General features: G+C 45.1%; 1 protein-coding gene across 1 annotated transcript in view; it reads left to right on the top strand.

Moving 5' to 3' along the window:
- The window catches only part of Sel1l3 (SEL1L family member 3), a 111,686-nt gene that overhangs the window by 10,588 nt on the left and 83,480 nt on the right, over window positions 1-17,618 (top strand). The window contains exons 2-4 of the mRNA XM_028765317.1: window positions 2,437-3,007; window positions 14,748-14,874; window positions 16,858-16,979. Coding sequence (XP_028621150.1) covers window positions 2,437-3,007; window positions 14,748-14,874; window positions 16,858-16,979 — 820 coding nt within the window. The remainder of the gene's footprint in view (window positions 1-2,436; window positions 3,008-14,747; window positions 14,875-16,857; window positions 16,980-17,618) is intronic.

Genomic DNA, 17,618 nt, shown 5'->3' with positions numbered 1-17,618 from the left:
GCTCATATTTCTGCTGGACAGTTACCCTAACCCTTGTACATTGAGTCCAAAAGAAAACACCACCCCTTTCACAGGAACTGGTATGCAGAGGGGAGTGCTCCTGCTCTGGACTGGCACCCACTGCTCTCTTTCTGTATCATCGTCTTAGGTTCTCATGCCTGCTTGTATCTCTGCCTTTGTTCCAGTCCCTGGCCAAGCCATACTGCTTTCTCTTGAACATTCTGGTTCCTTGCTGCTTGCCCCGATTTTGCTGTTTCTGCTACTTCCAGGCTCTTCCTTGCATTGTCCCCTGTAGAACTTCTTTCACCCTACAAAGCCCAAATGGACTCTCACTTCTCCCCTTGATCTAGACCTCCACTCCATTGTACTTCTGTTGGTGATCTGGATTGGGTTTGATTACTATTTGATTGGCACACTGGACATGTTCACATTGCTGCTTTTTTTTTTTTAAACAACTATTGACAGGTTTGTTTCCCTCATACAAGACTTCAATTCTCATCCACCTTTGCTTCTCCATGGGTCTAAACAACAATGAAAAAAGAAAAAAAAAGGATCTCCCTTCTCTTTCTTTGTAAGACCAGAGTAGCTTTACATTTTTAAGATAAATATTTACTTGCTTTTCTTGTGTGTGTGTGTGTGTGTGTGTGTGTGTGTGTGTGTGCGCGCACACGCGCGTGCATGTGCACGTGGGTTCCGGGATTAAACTCCAGTCATCAGGCTTGGCAGAAAGTGTCTCTACCCAGTGAGCAATCTTGCCACCCCTCTTCTCAACTTTGAAGACAAGGTCTCACGCTGTACCCCTGTCTGGTTTGGAGTTCATTATGCAGAACAAGCGGGTCTTGAACTTGGCAGGATCTTCCTGTTTCTGCCTCCTGAGTGGTGGCATTAGAGACATTCATAATCAAAGCTGGCCAACGAAACAGCCTCTCCCTTTAAGACTGTGATACAATATTCATTTACAAAGCTGACCGTTTTGAAGGGTGGGGTTCAGTAGTGTTCTGTAAGCTCACATTGTGCAAAGCTGCTACTGTTCTCAATGAAACTCTAACATCGGCCACGCATCCCGCACCCCACCCCACCCCCACCACCTCCACACACTGGTAATCCCTCCTCTATTTTGTCTCCACCAGTCTGACTCCTGTAAGTGCCTCATATAGGACTTCCTGTTTTGTGTTTGGCTTATTTCATTTAGCGTATCTCTAAGGTCCATCCACTTTATAGGATAGAAGAATCCCATGCCGTTGTAGTGTGTATAGACCACTGTTCTCATTGTTGATGAACCTGAGAACTGCTTTCAGCTATCTGGGATAGTGTGCCTATGAATAGCAGCATGTAACTATTTCCTCAAATTCTTGCTTTCAACCTTTTGGGGTATGTTTGGAAGAGGAATCATGGGATCAGACCACATGGTTCTTACATTTTTAATTTAAAAAAAAAAACCAGAAGTGGCTTTAGTCTTTACCATAAAGGCTATATCGTTTTACCCTGCCACCTTCAGTGTGCAGACTCCGATCTCTCCGCATGCTCACCCATGCTTGCCTTCTAGGTTTTTGTTTTCCCCTTTCACTTCTTTTCTTTCATTCATAGCCATCAAAATGGGTGGGAAGTGGTCACAGTGACCTTGTTTGCTCTGGACACCTGAATCACAAAGTCATGTCAAGAAGGGCTCAGCCGGTCATAGTTCATTAGCTTGGTCTGAAAACATTGCCTAGATTTTGTAACCAAGCTCCTCAGATGTCTGGAAGAAATGCACACAGTGAGAGAGGACTTGAAGAAACAACCAACTGGGCCCACGGCTAACATCTTTCTTGGCACCGGCCATATCATGCACGATAAAGAGAACAGAACCGGGCAGCTGTGGTCCACGCTTGCCTGTGTGGCACAGCAGAGACCTCCTGCTGAGCCATTGAGCTTGCAGGCTTGAAGGCTTGCAGGCTTGCCCTGGCTCCACACTTACAGGAGATAAATATGCCAGGCTGGCCTTCTTTTTATGTTCCCTGGTGATGCCCTTTCAACTTCTCTCCAGCCCTTTGATGGGCAGCGTCTGGCCACCATTTGAAGTAGTTTGTACATGTCTGAAGCTGGCTTGCCTCTTTCATTTTAAGACAGGTTCCTTTCCCTATTACTTTTGCCAGAGACCAGCCTCATCCTTTGGAAGCCAGCTCGGGAATGATTGGCACATAGCTTTGAAAGCCACATTTTGATCAGCAGATGTTCCTGAGCCTAGGGAGAGACTTCAGCATGGCCCAGCCTTCATTTGTGTGTGTTGGTTTCCTTCCAGTGTAATGGTTGTGCTTTCGACATCTCTTACTGTCTGCATTCATTGCTTTTACATAGATCTGTGGTTTTTAATGCCAAGAAAATAGAAATTTATGCATGTGTTAATAAGATGATGACTTTAAAAACATTCTGTGTTACCCTTTCACTCCTTTTCAGAATTTTGTGCCATCGTTGGGCAGGCAGACTTCCCTGACGACATCGGTCCTGCCCAGAACAGAACAGAGCACAACATACACAGACTTTATTTATTTTACTGCCTTTGAAGGGAGCGTGCGCAACGTCTCTGAAGTCTCTGTGGAGTATTTATGCTCTCAGCCTTGTGTTGTCAATTTGGAGGCGGTTGTCTCATCTGAGTTCAGAAGTAGCATCCCCGTGTACAAAAAGAGGTGGAGGAACGAGAAGCATCTTCACACCAGCAGGACACAGATCGTACATGTGAAGTTTCCTAGCATTATGGTGTACAGGGATGACTACTTGATCAGACACCCCATCTCGGTGTCCACGGTGATTCTCCGAGCCTGGATTACTCACTGGCACAGTGGCAGTGGCCTGAATGTCCGAGGGGAGGAGAATTTGCTCCATGCAGTAGCGAAGAATTACACCCTGCTGCAGACGGTCCCGCCTTTCGAACGGCCTTTCAAGGATCATCAGGTGTGCCTGGAGTGGAACATGGACTATCTCTGGAGCCTCTGGGCCAATCGGATCCCACAGTGTCCTCTGGAAAGTGGTAGGTCACCTGCCTCATGGCAGAGCACATTCTTGTGTTTTGAGATTGCCGGTGTCATCGCATGACAGCAGGTGCAAATTCCTTCTACAAATTACGTGTGTGTGTGTGTGTGTGTGTGTGTGTGTGTGTGTGTGTTTGTGTGCCATTGACATCAGAGCACAATTTGCACGAGTCATTTCTCTCTCTCTTCCCTGTCAGTCTGAGGGATAGAGCTCAGGTCATTAGGCTTGGCAGCAAGCACCTTTCCCCACTGAGCTATCGTGCTGGGCCCAGGAGCAAATTCTTAAGTTAGCATCAGTAAAACAAGGAGAATGGAAAGGTCTATTGTGTCTGTCTTTTTAGACTTGGAAACAAAAAGGAGTGAAATTTAAAAAAAATGAAAGAAAAGAGGAAGATTAAGGGAGAATAGCGAGAAAGATGAAAGACAGAAAGGAATCAAGGAGCTGAAGAGGGAACCTTCGAGAGCTGCTTAGAAACAATAAAGCCACAGAAAAGAGGGACTGGCTTCCCAGCAGCCCCATAGCTTCTGCTATTTAGAAGAAGAACGTTTTATCCTGGAGGAGATGAGAGAGACCCCAAAGCTACCTTTGTACCAGAAAGGGACGTTGTGCCTCAGAGTAGTAACCTGTGGCTGGGGCCAACCTGCTGTTACTTCTGAGTGTGTAGCCAGAACTTGCCTAGCCTCTGTTTCCTTAATCTATAAAATAGGCTAATGGATCTTTCTCTCAGAACAAAGTGATGAGTACGGAACGAGCTGTAGTTGCTTCGACCATCACCAGCCCTCAGCACCAAGCTGCCACACTGATGGAAGAGTCTAAATTCTGCATTTTATCCTAAATGCTGTGCAGTAATAGCCTACACAGGATCCATACAGAGGTTCCTGGGTCATTCCACAGCCTCCATACACAGAAGAGCTGGAGACCTATGAAATAGGTTCAGAGTTCTCCCATGTGGGGAGAGGCTCTGGGGGGTGCTGAGCACCTGCCAGTTCTCCTCACCTGGCATGGGGAGTCAGCATGGTCTGTTCCCAGACCCCCCACTCAGGTCTAGTATTATTTCTACCCATGAGCACTTGCAACAGAATTATCTAATGTTTTTGCTTCAAACACAATGTTCCTCATCTACCTATTGTGGATGGACTGGACTCAGCATTTGAAATGAATTCTGATGCACCAAAAATTTTAATCCCTGGGCTAGGGGGTGGGACTGTGGATAGGACTTTGATCTTGTTTTGACTATGGCCCAGCTCCCAGGTTGTCTTGGCAGGTGCAGGAATTCCACAGCCTGTGACAATGGACCTTTCCACAGTCAGTTCCTCAGACCTAGTCTTTTCAGACCTGGGATGTGAGGTGACTTAAGAACATAAGCCCATGCACTGCCTCTAGTGACATGCTTTTTCTCACCTTTGGGATGTGATATCTAGGCAAACAGTGGGTGTGGTAATTTCTTAGTAAGTCCCAAAGTGGTTTAGTGTGTGTGTGTGTATTTGTGTGTGTGTGTGACCGTATAGGTCCATACGTAGTTCTTGCTGCGTACATTAAACAGTTGGTATCTTGAAAGCTCTTTATTTGACTCTAATTGTAGAACCACTAGTAATGATAAAAATGGTAGAGAAAGTCCTTTGTGCCGTGGTCCAGCTTTTCCCACTGGTACTGCATTCTGTAATCACAGCACAGAATTAAAACTAGGGAACCAGGAATACTGTTGTCTGCAGACTAGATTCAGGTTTCATAGTATTTGTGTTTGCTTGTGTGGAATGTGTGTGTGTGCATGCACACTCATGAATTGTGGGAAGAGCTGGGTAATTAGATGTCTGGAATACAGGAACTGTGCATACATAGGTGAGTCACCCTCCTCCAGGCAGAGCTGCCATGCTGGCCCATATCTGAGCGCCTCCCACAGGAATCCCTGATTTGTTGAGAAGGGAGCAGTGCAGGGCACGCGCAGTGCAGGGCACGCGCAGTGCAGGGCACGCGCAGTGCAGGGCACGCGCAGTGCAGGGCACGCGCAGTGCAGGGCACACACAGTCACAGTTTTGCTTTGCCTCTGCCTTCATCAGCCTTAATGATTTCATTCCATGTTCTGAAAATGTATATCTTTCTCATTGAAAAATGACCAAATTGCCAGCGGGATGTCTTGTAATGAAATCATTTATAAACTGGCTCATTCTCGGGGTGCCCTGAAAAACAGGAGCTGCCTTCCCTTTCTTCTGTTGTTCTCTGCCCTGTTTGTAAGGTCCGGGAATGGCACAGTGGGAATTTTCTACCCGCCTTCTTGAGAACATTACTTTTGGTGTGAGAACCAATCTAATCAAATCATAGCACACAGGAAAACCTTTCTTAGGAGTTAAAAATCACCGAAAATGGAGGCGGGAGCTTTTTGCACTCTCAAACCAGCCCTGCACCTGTAACTATGATTTGTTTATCAAAATGAGACCATTTTCCCTCTCTCTTTAAAAGAGAAGTCACCTGAGTAAGTGTAGCAGGCTGTGAGACGTGCTGTGACTTTTGTTCTGGATGGAAGGGTAGGCTGGCAGGGTTAGATAGAAGCCTGGTTCTTAACAGAGACATTTTTGCTTCCTTCTCTTCCGGACAACAGCCAGTTGAGAGTCTCAGGAGACCCCAGCTGAGCTCCAGGGGCACCTATTAGGTCAGGACCCATCTATAAAATGGAGCCCCATTGAGACAGGTCTTGGGAAATGCTTTCTGAGTCAATCATCTCACACCCTATATGGTCCTGCCTCTGTACCTCTATCTGGCTTCATTTTTTTTGCTGTCTATTAAAAAGGCTCAAACTCTCTCTATGCCTGGATTTTCCAGGAGAATGGTTGAAGTCCTTTCTGCTACCAACTTAGCTTATGTTCCAGAGTAGGACTGAGTAGCTCAAGAAAGGCCCAGGCTGAACCACTGACTTTTGGAGGACAGCTGGCAAGTTTGCATCCATCTCTGCTGAGCAAGCTCAACCCAGATCCCAGATCAACAGCTTTCAGATACATTGAACCAAGACTCTGACACATGTCCTTCTGCATACCTGTCCCTGTTATGTTCTGGCCGTGGAGCCACAGATGGTTGGGCAAGCAACGTCTGCGGCTCCTCTACCGATGGTTGTCTGCTTCCTTGGGGGGAAGGGATGGGCCTTATCCCTTAAGTCCAATGGGTGTCTGACTCATTCCTGAACTCACTGAAAACACGCGGTGGGGTGGGACTGGAGTTAACATTCAACCTGGGCCACTCTCAGAACCTCTCCCTTGTCACACCCTCAGGAGAGAGTCTGCCAGTGCTGTTGGCTACAACTGAAGCTGTATATGCTATGTGCTCCCTCTCTCCTTGCCAGATGTACTGCTGGCATCCTTGTCTAAGTCACCACCCTCCTGGACTTTGACCACAGCCTCTTAATGGCTTTCCAGCTTCACCCTTGCCTCCTCTCTCTCTCTCTCCCGGAACCCTGTGTAGTGTAGGCTGGTCACCTCATTCCCCCTTTGAACCTCCTCATCCTGCTGCTTGGGATCAAGCCATTCTGTCCCACAGCTCTTGCTGGCTCGATCTCCTGGCCATGTGAGTCTGCTTGCTTCTACCTAAACAGACCACATTCAGACCCACTTTGGGACATTTGAGTGACTGTTGCCACCTAAAATGTTCATCTCCCGATCTCTGTTCAGCTTGCATCTTTACCTCTTTCATCCCTGCACTCAAAAGCCCGCTTCCATGCCCCACTGGTCTGAGATAGTGACCTTGCCTGGCATTATCTTTTCAGTCTCCTTCGTAGGCTATAAACACTGGACACTGAAATTAAATACCTACATTTTCTGGTTTCCTGTAGACCATTATAATGCAAGCTCCTTGAACTGTGTTCCGAGGAGGATCATACTATGACAATACGCCGATGTCACATGGGTGGAAGACAGGAAGGTGTGGAGCTGGCCCTGAATCTTCCCTTGACCCTCTGCACACAGACCCACTGGCCATAGCTTCTTAGATGGCCTCTCACATTGGCTGAGGCTGCAGGGTTCCAGTCACTTCTCTTGCAAGCACACATGGCTCAGCTCTGCCTTGGTAGGTTGAGTCTGACACCCCCACTTTTATGTCTTCCTAATTTAGTTCCTTTGACCTAGAATACTTATTGTCCTACACTGTCCCAAGCAGTGCCACCAGCTCCATCTTCATGCAGCCTTATCTCCTGCCATCTTCCATGTGTCCCTGCTGAAATCCTCCCTAAACTTTGACTGTCAGTTCAAATAGCCACCTCCTCTTGTCACAGCCACAAATATATGTGTGTTCATGAGCATGTTTTATTTCCACAATCAGAAACTGCCTCTCTGACCTCTGGTTTCCCAAGCCCTCTGCATGCACCTCTCCTGGGATGTGTATTGTGTTCATCTAAAAGAAACAAAGATTAACTGAGCCTCTACCAACCAGTTTCTTCCCCAAATCTGGGAACTCACAGGAGGAGACCTTGTCCCTCTCTTTAAGGTGGTTGTGTAGGACACAAACACAAGCAATGCCACAGCCACAGCCACTCTCTGTGTCCAAGTCCTTGTCATGTGCCAGACACCGTGGGAAGAGTCTAGCTGCTCTACCCAGCATTCTGCCTTCTAAACTTGCTGATGGGGAAGTAAACTTGGGGACGTAGAATGATCTGTCTCAGGTCACACAAGTACTAACTACGGAGCTGGTACTTAAAGCTGGATCGTTTGCCTCCAAAACAGCATATTTAACCATTGGGTTAGGCAGTCGCCTGGGGTTATAAAGCTAGTTATTTATTATTTATTTATTCCATGCCACTCACCTTGGACTAAGCTACTATGGATTTATTAGGTGCTTCACTGGTGTTTGTCACAGAGGAGGTGACATTTGGACAGAGACCTGATAGCTAAGCAAAGCTTTCACAGTCGGAGGAATGGAGATCAAAATATCAGAAAGGAGGAAAGGACAGAGGGAGCTATAGCGCTGGATTGGGGAGGGGATTGAGGGACACGACCGGCCTTATCCCTCCATGTGCAGGATGGTACGCAGACTGAGTGCTGCCTTCCTGCAGCAGGAAGTTAAGAGAGTTCTGAGGCCCAGGCTGCACTGGTGAGAAGGGTCATGTCAACTGACTGTCAGCATCCACCATGGGGTGAAGATGCAACCAGCAGCGTGCTTGATAGGTGTTTGAAGTACTTACTTGCACTTGAAGGCGGAATGTCAGATGTGAACGAGGTTATTCAGGACCACTCGGGGAAGATTTTTAAGTACCACACTAACAGGAGTGACCACTTTGCCCTCGTGCCTCCCTTCACGACAAGTGTCTGCTAAGAAACTCTTGGGGCATCGTGGGTGATATTTAAAATTACAGTTATTTATTTATTTGGTGTGGGGGGGGAGCATGCATATGCCAAGCTGTGTGCATATTCAGGTCAGAGAAAAACCTGAAGGGGGATGGATCAACTCCCTCCTTCACCATGTGGGTTCCAAGGTTTTAACTCTTGGCTGCAATAACCTTTACCTCCTGGGCCATCTTGCCACTTGAAAGTATGGTTTTTCTTATAACAAAATTCCATTACAACAAAATAACTGAAATTTAAGTCGGAACTTGGATCCAGGCTTGACTTGTCTTTGTGGAAAAGATAAAACCGACTCCCAAGCAAACTGTATATGTATTGGGATTATTCAGGCCAATGACATGATGATCCATTTCTAATTACAAGCTATATATTTGGAATTTAAAAAAAAAACCCCGCAGACTTAGTCCCCCTATCCCCAGTTACTCACAGTAGTCTGAGGTTTCCAGTAATAACACTAATTAGTGGCTCTTGTCTGCACTGCCCATTTACAATGAACAAAACACTTTTTCCAGGCACATTGTCTCATTTAATCCTTATAACAATCTCAAGGGAAAGACAGTATTATTCTCATCCTCTTCTTAATGAAGGGGAAAACGGAGGCTCAGGGAGATTATTTAGCTGGAGTCCAATCCTCCATTCTTTCGGCTTTGCTATGCCGCCTCTTTGAGATATGCTAATACAGCCCTAACCCAGGTTCTAAATTAGAAGGAAGACTTTTTTTTTCAAAGTTGAATTTTTATCGATGTGAATCATGTTTCCTTCACCCACTGGACTTTGCCTCTTTGAAGCGTTTGGGCTGAGCTGAACAGCCTCAGAGGCCCGGGGTGGGGAGGCCAGTGGAATGGCTTCTTCTCTCTGCCTGCATAGAAATATTCAGAGCCTTTGTTCCTGTCTTCCTTAGCTGCAAAGGTAATACACGTACCTGGTAAAAAATTCAAATCGTGTAAAAAGGTTTAGCGGGAAGGAGAAGATCCGCCCACTCCAGGCTTCTGGTCCTTTTCCCAGAAGCAAACTTGGTACAAGCATTTCTTGTTTCTCCTTCCAGAAAAAATCTTCTGCACAGAGAAGCCTTAAGTTTAGCTCCTTGTCTCCCCAAGCAAACGATAGCCTAGGAGCAACTGTGCTTCACACTAATTAGTGATACAGCAGAGGGTTTTCTCCATCAGACCGTGCTGCCTGGCCTCATTCTTTTTTGACAGATCCTTAGCAGTCCATTGCTTGACGGTCCATCACTTATTTAACCTGTCTTCTTGGATGGGAGACAGGTCAAGTGTGTGTGTGTCAGAAGATGTTTTACGTATATTTGTGCTCATGTATGTGGGGGTGCACATACCAGCGTGTGCACATGTGGAGGTCAGAGGTCAGAGGTAGGTTTCCATTACTCTCATGAGCTTGTTGATTTGGCTAGATATGCTGGCCTAGCAATCTCCTGGCTTCCTTCTGTCTTCCCCTGCCAGCACTGGGATTACGGTGAGGTGAATGATGCTATGTGCTTTTTTTGCACAGGTGCCTGGGATCTGAACTCATTCTTACATAGGAAGCAGCTTACACACTGAGCATCCCCAGCCTCCATGAAGGGCTTTCCTTTCTTTTGCTTCTAACAATGTTCCTTCTCTAAACATTCGTAAGGGAATCTTTATGTGTATGTGAGTGTGTTTGGAAGGATGAGTTCCAAGGACCAGAGCCTGAGAGTGGATATTCCACAGACTTCCAAAGGAACCCACGTCATCACCCAGACACTCTTTGAAGGCATTTATTACTGAAATCATCCTTATTAGAACATACTGATTTTATTTTCAGGCTTGGCTTTCAAGGCAGCCATGCACCCAATATCCACTGCCTATTAGGGGCCTGTTTGGAAAGTATTTCTTCTCAGGGTTGAAAAATTGTACTTCTATGTCCTTAGGTTCCACTAGCCATGAAGATTCCCTGCAGGGAGATGCCTAATTTTTCCATGTGCATGCTGGGGACTTTCTCAGAGGTGTCTTTCTGATGTGTCTGAAGCTTCTCCTGAGAAGAGACCTGCTGCATGGAGACAGGACCTTCCCCAGAGTTAGGATACCAGTTCAGATCCCAGTCCTTTAGCTGGACTAGACAATGGACTTCAAGAGTCCTCTAGCCCCTGCCCACCCAGAGATAAAGGGACTTGGGAAAAAGGTATCAAGAAGGCATGGTGACCTAGGTTTAATCCCCAGAACCCATGTAAAATGCTGGGTAGTGTGGCACCGCACCTGTAACATAGCACTAAGGGTGTGTGTGTGTGTGTGTGTGTATGTGGGTGTGTGTGTGTAGGACCCTTGATCTTACTGGCTAGGCAGTCTAGCTGAATTGGTGAGCTCCAGGTTCTGTGAGAGACCCTTTCTCAAAAGAAAGAAAGGAGGAAGAGAGAGAGAGAGAGAAGGAGAGAGAGAGAGAGAGAGAGAGAGAGAGAGAGAGAGAGAGAGAGAGCAGAGCCAGGAAGCCAGGCATGGTGGCATGGTGGCATGGTGGTACACACCTTTAATATCAGGCAGAGACAAGCAGATCTCTGTGAGTTTAAGGCCAGCCTGGTCTACAGAGTGAGTTCCAGGACATCCAGAGCTACACAGAGAAACTCTGTCTCCAAAAGAAAACAAAACAATAGGAAGGAGTGAAGGAAGACTGCTGATACAGATACACACACACACACACACACACACACACACACACACACAAATATAACAACCAGGAAGAGGTAGGAGTCCCAGTCTACCTCATGGTGGGATGGTGGGATGTTAGCCTTTGTGCTGAAGCAGGATGGTGCTGGGTAACCCCTCCACTCATCTCAGCTATGCTGAGCTAGGCTCTGAACTGAAAGGGAGGCAGAGAAGGTGGTAGGGCCTTTGGGAACTCAAGGCAGCATTAGTGAACTAGCCAGTATGGAAATGCTCTAGTGTTTCAGCAGCCAGTATGTGTGTTGTGTAAGATTATTTTGTTCGACTTTAGGCTAACATGCACATTTAAGCACATTTAAGGTAGCTAGACTAAGGAATGATGACTGGCAGAGAGAGATGATGTGCTGTGTGTTGCTCCTGGTGTATTGTGGGGAGCTCCAGTTTGAGTCAGAGCTGGGCTTCTTATTAGCTACACAATTTTCATCAGGACATTGACAGTTTTCTTCTCTCCAAATGAAAGGATTTGTACCATTTAATAGCCAGTGCCTCTTGCTCCTCTAAAATTTGTAGAAACAAAACAAAAAATAGTTTAGAAGAATTTTAAGCATGCATTGCTTTTATAGCATTGTGTGTGCATGTGCATGCTTGTGTGTGTGTGTATGTGTGTAAATGTTGCTTCATCATTCTTCAACCTCATCTCATACAAGAAGTATCCAAAAAAAATGGAATTGAAGGAAGGATTTGAAAGGATTATTTGTCTTAGCATGGTGCACATTCTAGAATTATAAAAAAAGTGTTGTGGAAAAAAGAGAGACAGACTTGAATCCTAACTTGGATATAGTTATATGTGTTCATTTAGTCACCACTATATAGGGAACTCCTTGCAAGCAGTGGGCACTGTGCCAGGCTCTGAAAATGGGAAGGAAGGAAGGAAGGAAGGAAGGAAGGAAGGAAGGAAGGAAGGCCCCTTTCATGGACCATGCAGAGACCATTGAATATGTCACAAAATGTATCTTGGGACCTAACTGACCTGCAAATGTTTTGATGGTAGGTGATACTGTCACTTTCTAGGCTAGTCCTTGACATATGACAGATTGATTTAGGAATTTTCAATCTCTCTCTCTCTCTCTCTCTCTCTCTCTCTCTCTCTCTCTCTCTCTGTGTGTGTGTGTGTGTTGTATATATACATGTGTATGCAAGTGAAGTCACATGTGTGTGTACATGGAGGCCAAAGTAGGGCACAGGGTATCCTCCTTTATTGCTTTCTTCCCTGTTCCTTTGAGATTGAGTCTCTCCCTGAACCCAGAGTTTGAATTTTGGGGTTAGGCTAGTGGCCAAAAGCTCCAATGATGATCCATACTGGGGTTTATAGGCACGCACAAGACCATGGCTGGCTTGTTACATGGTTACCTCAATGTGATTCCAGGTCCTCCTGGTGGGCTAGCAAGGATCCTTAATCACGGAACCATCCTTCCAACCCTGGGATTTTTAAATGTTTGACAGTGCAGAATCAGACCTACAAAACCATTGTGTTTCCCACCTTTGGTACAGTATTAGTGAATCATATGAGCCAACACTTCATTGTAAAATAAATTCTGTGTAAAATTATTTTGTTCGACTTTAGGCTAACGTGCACATTTAAGCACATTTAAGGTAGCTAGGCTAAGCAATGATGACTGGCAGATCAAGGTGTTAAATTCCTTTTTTAGTATTTAATTTTTCCCATTGACATTGTTTGGGATATAATCCCATCATAAATCAAGGACCGTTTGTCTGATGTTCTCAACAGCCACTGTCAGCTAATGGACAAGCCTATGTGCTCTCCTGTCTTAGATGGATTCCAAGCTGTCATCCTTGCTAATTGGTTTTAATTGTAAAGGATGCGTAAGAGGATATAGAGGAAAAAACACACAACCGAACTATTAAAGCTAGAGTTGATAAGAACATATCTGTGCCTTTGATTTTGTTGGGCACCAAGACAAATGTAAAAAAACATTTGCAAAGTTATTTTAGACCTTCTCGGTTGAGAGTACTACTCTCTCTGCAGTCCTTGGCTGTGGGGCACTTTGATCCTAGGTTTGAGCAAACCTCTTTCTCGAAGCTTTGTTTTCCTGGTGTTTTGCTACCTTACATGCTTCAGGCTTCCTGGCACAAATGTGGCTGTCTGGTCTTTTCTGCTTCTCTCAACACATAGAAGCCAAGCCAAGGTTGAGCCCAAATCAATCATTTTTGATAAACTATCCAGATTCTAAGGACCTCTTTGCAGTACTTCCATTGACAACTTCCATCTCCACACTCCTAACAGACCAGCAAGTCCTCTGTTCCTGAATGGATCTGAAATCCATTTCATGATTTAGATGCTTTGAAGGAACTGGCTTGCTTAATCCTATTAAATATATATACAAGGGCTGGAGATTCTAAAAACTGCTTTTGAGATTTTCAGATCATATTAAACTCAAGGTACTTCTACACTTAGAACAGTTTCTTGTTTCTCTTTGGGAGCTGAGCTGAGCTGATTTGTGTCCCAGGCTGAGAACACCTGTAATATGTACTGATACTCTATGTCTGATGACTTTTACAGAAACCAATGCTTCTCTCCAAGAGTTGAAGGAAGAGTAGGCTGTTTCTATCATTGAATTGTGGATGTTTAAATCCTGGAGAATTTTAGGAAAGAGAAAGGCATGGCTATTCCTAGGCCAAGTGAATATGGAGAATAGAAATGTATACTTAGCCTTCATTAAAGCAGAAGTTGTTAGATAAGGAACTGGAGAGCCTGGTTTTTCCCTATACGATCTGCCAAGGACATGCTCAGGCTCTAGAATCCCATGTTTGTGAAAAAATGCAGAAGTGAAAGTGCTGATGTCCTACTTGATCTTGATCTTTTGTCATAAAGTTTCCTTTCTTTTTCTTTTTTCTTTTTTTTTAAGACAGGGCTTCTCTGTGTAGCCCTGGCTGTCCTGGAACTCACTCTGTAGACCAGGCTGGCCTCGAACTCAGAAATCCGCCTGCCTCTGCTTCCCAAGTGCTGGGATTAAAGGCATGTGCCATCACCGCCCGGCATAAAGTTTCTTGATATGACCCTTGGAATGTGCTTATCACACTGCCTGTCATACACCAAATGTTAGTTACCATGTTGGCAAACCCTGCCTCTGTTTCCCAGTCTGTACACTGCCCATAATAATGAGGATTCGACAAGGTCAAACACATGTGATATGTATGGGACTGTACTATCAGGAGTCCTGTCAATGTGATAGCATCTTTGTAACACAAATTGAAAACGTTTTCCCTAGCATTAAAGGGCTGTATGCAATGTGGTCAAGAACACAAAAGCTGGAAGTGTAACTAATGGCTGAGTGTACTTGCCTACCTTGTGCAAAGTCCTGGGCCTGTCTTGAAAATGGATGGATGGATGGATGGATGGATGGATAGATGGATGGATGGATGGGTGCACGCATGCGTGCATGCATACCAGAATTTAAACCTAAAAATCTGTCCTTATAGCTTCTGAACTTTGTGAGCTTAACCTTGGACTTCCCCTCCACAGAATGGGAGGATAACAAAACCTTCTTTTCTAAGATTGTAATGAGAACAAATAAGGGCAGTCTTGATGGTGTGCCTCGTGTGGTGGTTCCTGGCTCAGCTTCTGTGTTCTGTGAATGCTCATACATAATTTTAGGCTGTTGCTTTAAGCATTTGGTGGGAACTGAGGGTGCCGAGGAGGATGTGAGTTGGGAAGGGGTGCTTCTCTGGAGAGAACTGAAGGTGACTTCTGTGATATTTGCAGATGCAGTTGCCCTCCTCAGCTTCCCTTATGCTTCCAGTGGAGAAAACACAGGCATTGTGAAGAAACTCTCAAAGTTCCAGAACCGAGAACTAGAAGCCACCCGAAGCCAGCGCGTCGACTACCCCATGTAAGGGTGGGAAGGTCGAGGGCTGGTGGGATGGGCTTGTTTGTATCTGAACACCTGGCAGGCTAGTGACAGAATCCCCTCCAAGGTTCTGTGAACAAATGCTTAAAGAGAATAGGAGAACCAGGAAACGTTAATGTTAGGTGGAAATTATTTCTGCACATAGGAGTCATCCATTTTCCTTCATCTTTTTTGGGCTGGTCCCAGAGAGCAGGCAGCAAGGTGTTGAAGCTTAGGTTTGCTGAGGCTTCAGGTGCAGCCATCCACAGCCAGCATAGATTGTAGTCATGGCCTTGGCCGGTTCAGTCCTGGAAGATTGGATGAACTGCTAGAACCCTCAGGACCTCTGATCTCCTCCATTGATTTCAGCAGAATCCACATCTATTTTTCCTTCTGCTGAGCTGAAGATGCTGGAAATGGCTCCTAGCTCACCTCAGATCAGATGGATTTAGCCGAGTGATTTAATTCTTCCTGTGCTGCTGGCGGTAGAAAGATCTTGAGTCACTCGCCGAGCGTATGTTCTCGCTAAGCTTCCTTGTAATAACTTATCTTCATGAGCTTGCTCAGCTGGGTGGGTCAGGAGGGAAGTCTGTGACACCATCTGTTTGCATAATGTGACACTGACATCAAGGCCAGCTTACAAAGCCCAGAATATTCTGAAAGAGTTCTTTGGCTGTATCCTCCAAAGAATTGAGAGCCACTGCCACCTTAACCCAGGCTTCAAATTAGCTACTGGGGTAAACGGCAAAAGCAGGATATGTTTGTTTAACATTGAGTCATGTGTCATAGACTAAACACTCTGACTCCCTGCTCCTTGTCTCTGAACTATTGCTCTCTATAGACTTGCACAGTCTATAGCCTTCTAGTGTTCCGCAAGTATTTCCTGAATGGCTGATGTATCATGTATCCTGGCTAAAACTGTCCTAGTTAAGTTGGCTACTGCTATTTTATCCTCGTTCCTTAAGTCACAGATGTACAGTTTTTCCCTTTTGTGTGTATGTGTATGTGTGTGTGTGTGTGTGTGTGTGTGTGCATTTTGTTTGTGTGCATTTTGTTTGTGTGTAGGTAGATATATGTGAGCCTGCATTTGGAGGCCAGAGGTCATCCTCTCATTGTCCAAGTTGAGCTGTCCAACTTGTTTTTGAGACAGGGTTTCTCACTTGCTTAGAACTTACAAACGAGACTAGGCTGGCCAGTGAGCCCCCCGGGATTCTCCTGTCTCTGCCTCCCCAGAGATGGATTACAAGCAAGTATCACTACTCTTGAGTTGCTGGGTTATCAGGTCATCGTGTTTGTAAGGCAAGCACTTTATCCACTGAGCCATCTACTCTGCCATAGTGTCTTCTTTTTTTGTTTCCTTCCCTCAACTGAAATAACCCCATGTAGGAATGGAATAATTAAATGAACTGTATCATCTAGGTTAGCTAGAACTGAGCTCCTGAATGAAGCACCCCAACATGAAAGGTAGGACGGTGCATTTGTGTCCATGTGTCACGTGGGGAGGACATTTGCAGAGCATTACAGTTGGAGCTTTTATCCTTGAAAGAAACAAAATTGCTCAAAAAGCCCTAATTATGGTTTTTCCCCCCTTCTAATCACAGATATTAGAATAGCTCCTTATCACATCACCTCTTATTAAAATCCATATTTTTATTCACCATCTCATTTTATCAACCTCAATCAAGAATTCAAATTGCTGGCACGTGAGCATCTCAGAGAGTCCTCCCCGCCCCCCAACGTTTCAGTGCAAGGTAGAACGTCAGCACGTTCTGTACAAAGGAGCTTAACTCCTATCTTTGCAGTTACTTTAACTACCTCTTTTGTCTAAAAATCTCAGGCTTTGCAAGCTGATCTCCCATGATGAGAACTAAGGCAAATCCAGCCCTTCGTTAGAAAGAAAGCAATTTACTTGGTCATTGTTAACTGTAATTACCTGTTCTTGGATGATATCAATCTGCAGAATTTTCTTCTGCCTCCCTCCTTTAGGGTCACTGTTTCGCTGTGGCTTTATTTACTCCATTATTGTGAGGCCAGCCTCTGTGGGATTCTGTACTTTGTTGATTCTAATGAGATGTACGGCACGCCTTCTGTGTTTCTTACGGAAGAAGGTGAGTATACACAGAGCCAAGGAATGATCTTGTAGTTTTCTTACACTCTTTCTCCTGGCAGAAGCATCTGTGCGGGATAAGGAAGATATTGTCAGTGCCACAGCTCTAGGAGGTTAAAATGTGCCTTGTTTTGCAAGCAGCCAGTGGGGATTGTATGGGTATTGTGATTATGCCACTTAGATGTGCAATCCACTAAAATAGGAGTGAAGAAAGAGACTTGTTCCTTCCATTAAACACACACACATACACACACACACAATTGATTATTTTGGGTAGACTCAGTCAAGTAATCTTACTAAAAATGATTCTAGAATTGTGACAAGTGTACAAAGTTAGAAAAAATAAATTTGAGAAATATGGATGAACTTTGGGTTCAGGTTGTTAGACAAAGGTGTCTTTGTTTTCATTTAGAAACAGAAGTTGAAACTAGAAACTGGGTGTTGTTTATGCAGACAAGACCATAGGGAATTAATTGTGAGCTTTGAATTAAGTCTTTTTTTTTCTCCCCTTAAGGGCTCAGGATAAATACCATATTTACAAAGAAATATATGTACAAATGCATTTTTGGATGTTGTTCATTTTGTTTTGCTTTTCCTTCCCTCCCTCCCTCCCTCCCTCCCTCCCTCCCTCCCTCCCTCC

This window comes from Grammomys surdaster, unplaced genomic scaffold (genome assembly GCF_004785775.1).
Source record: "Grammomys surdaster isolate TR1022 unplaced genomic scaffold, NIH_TR_1.0 150, whole genome shotgun sequence".
Lineage (NCBI taxonomy): Eukaryota > Metazoa > Chordata > Mammalia > Rodentia > Muridae > Grammomys > Grammomys surdaster.
This window is presented reverse-complemented; position numbering and strand designations above follow the sequence as displayed.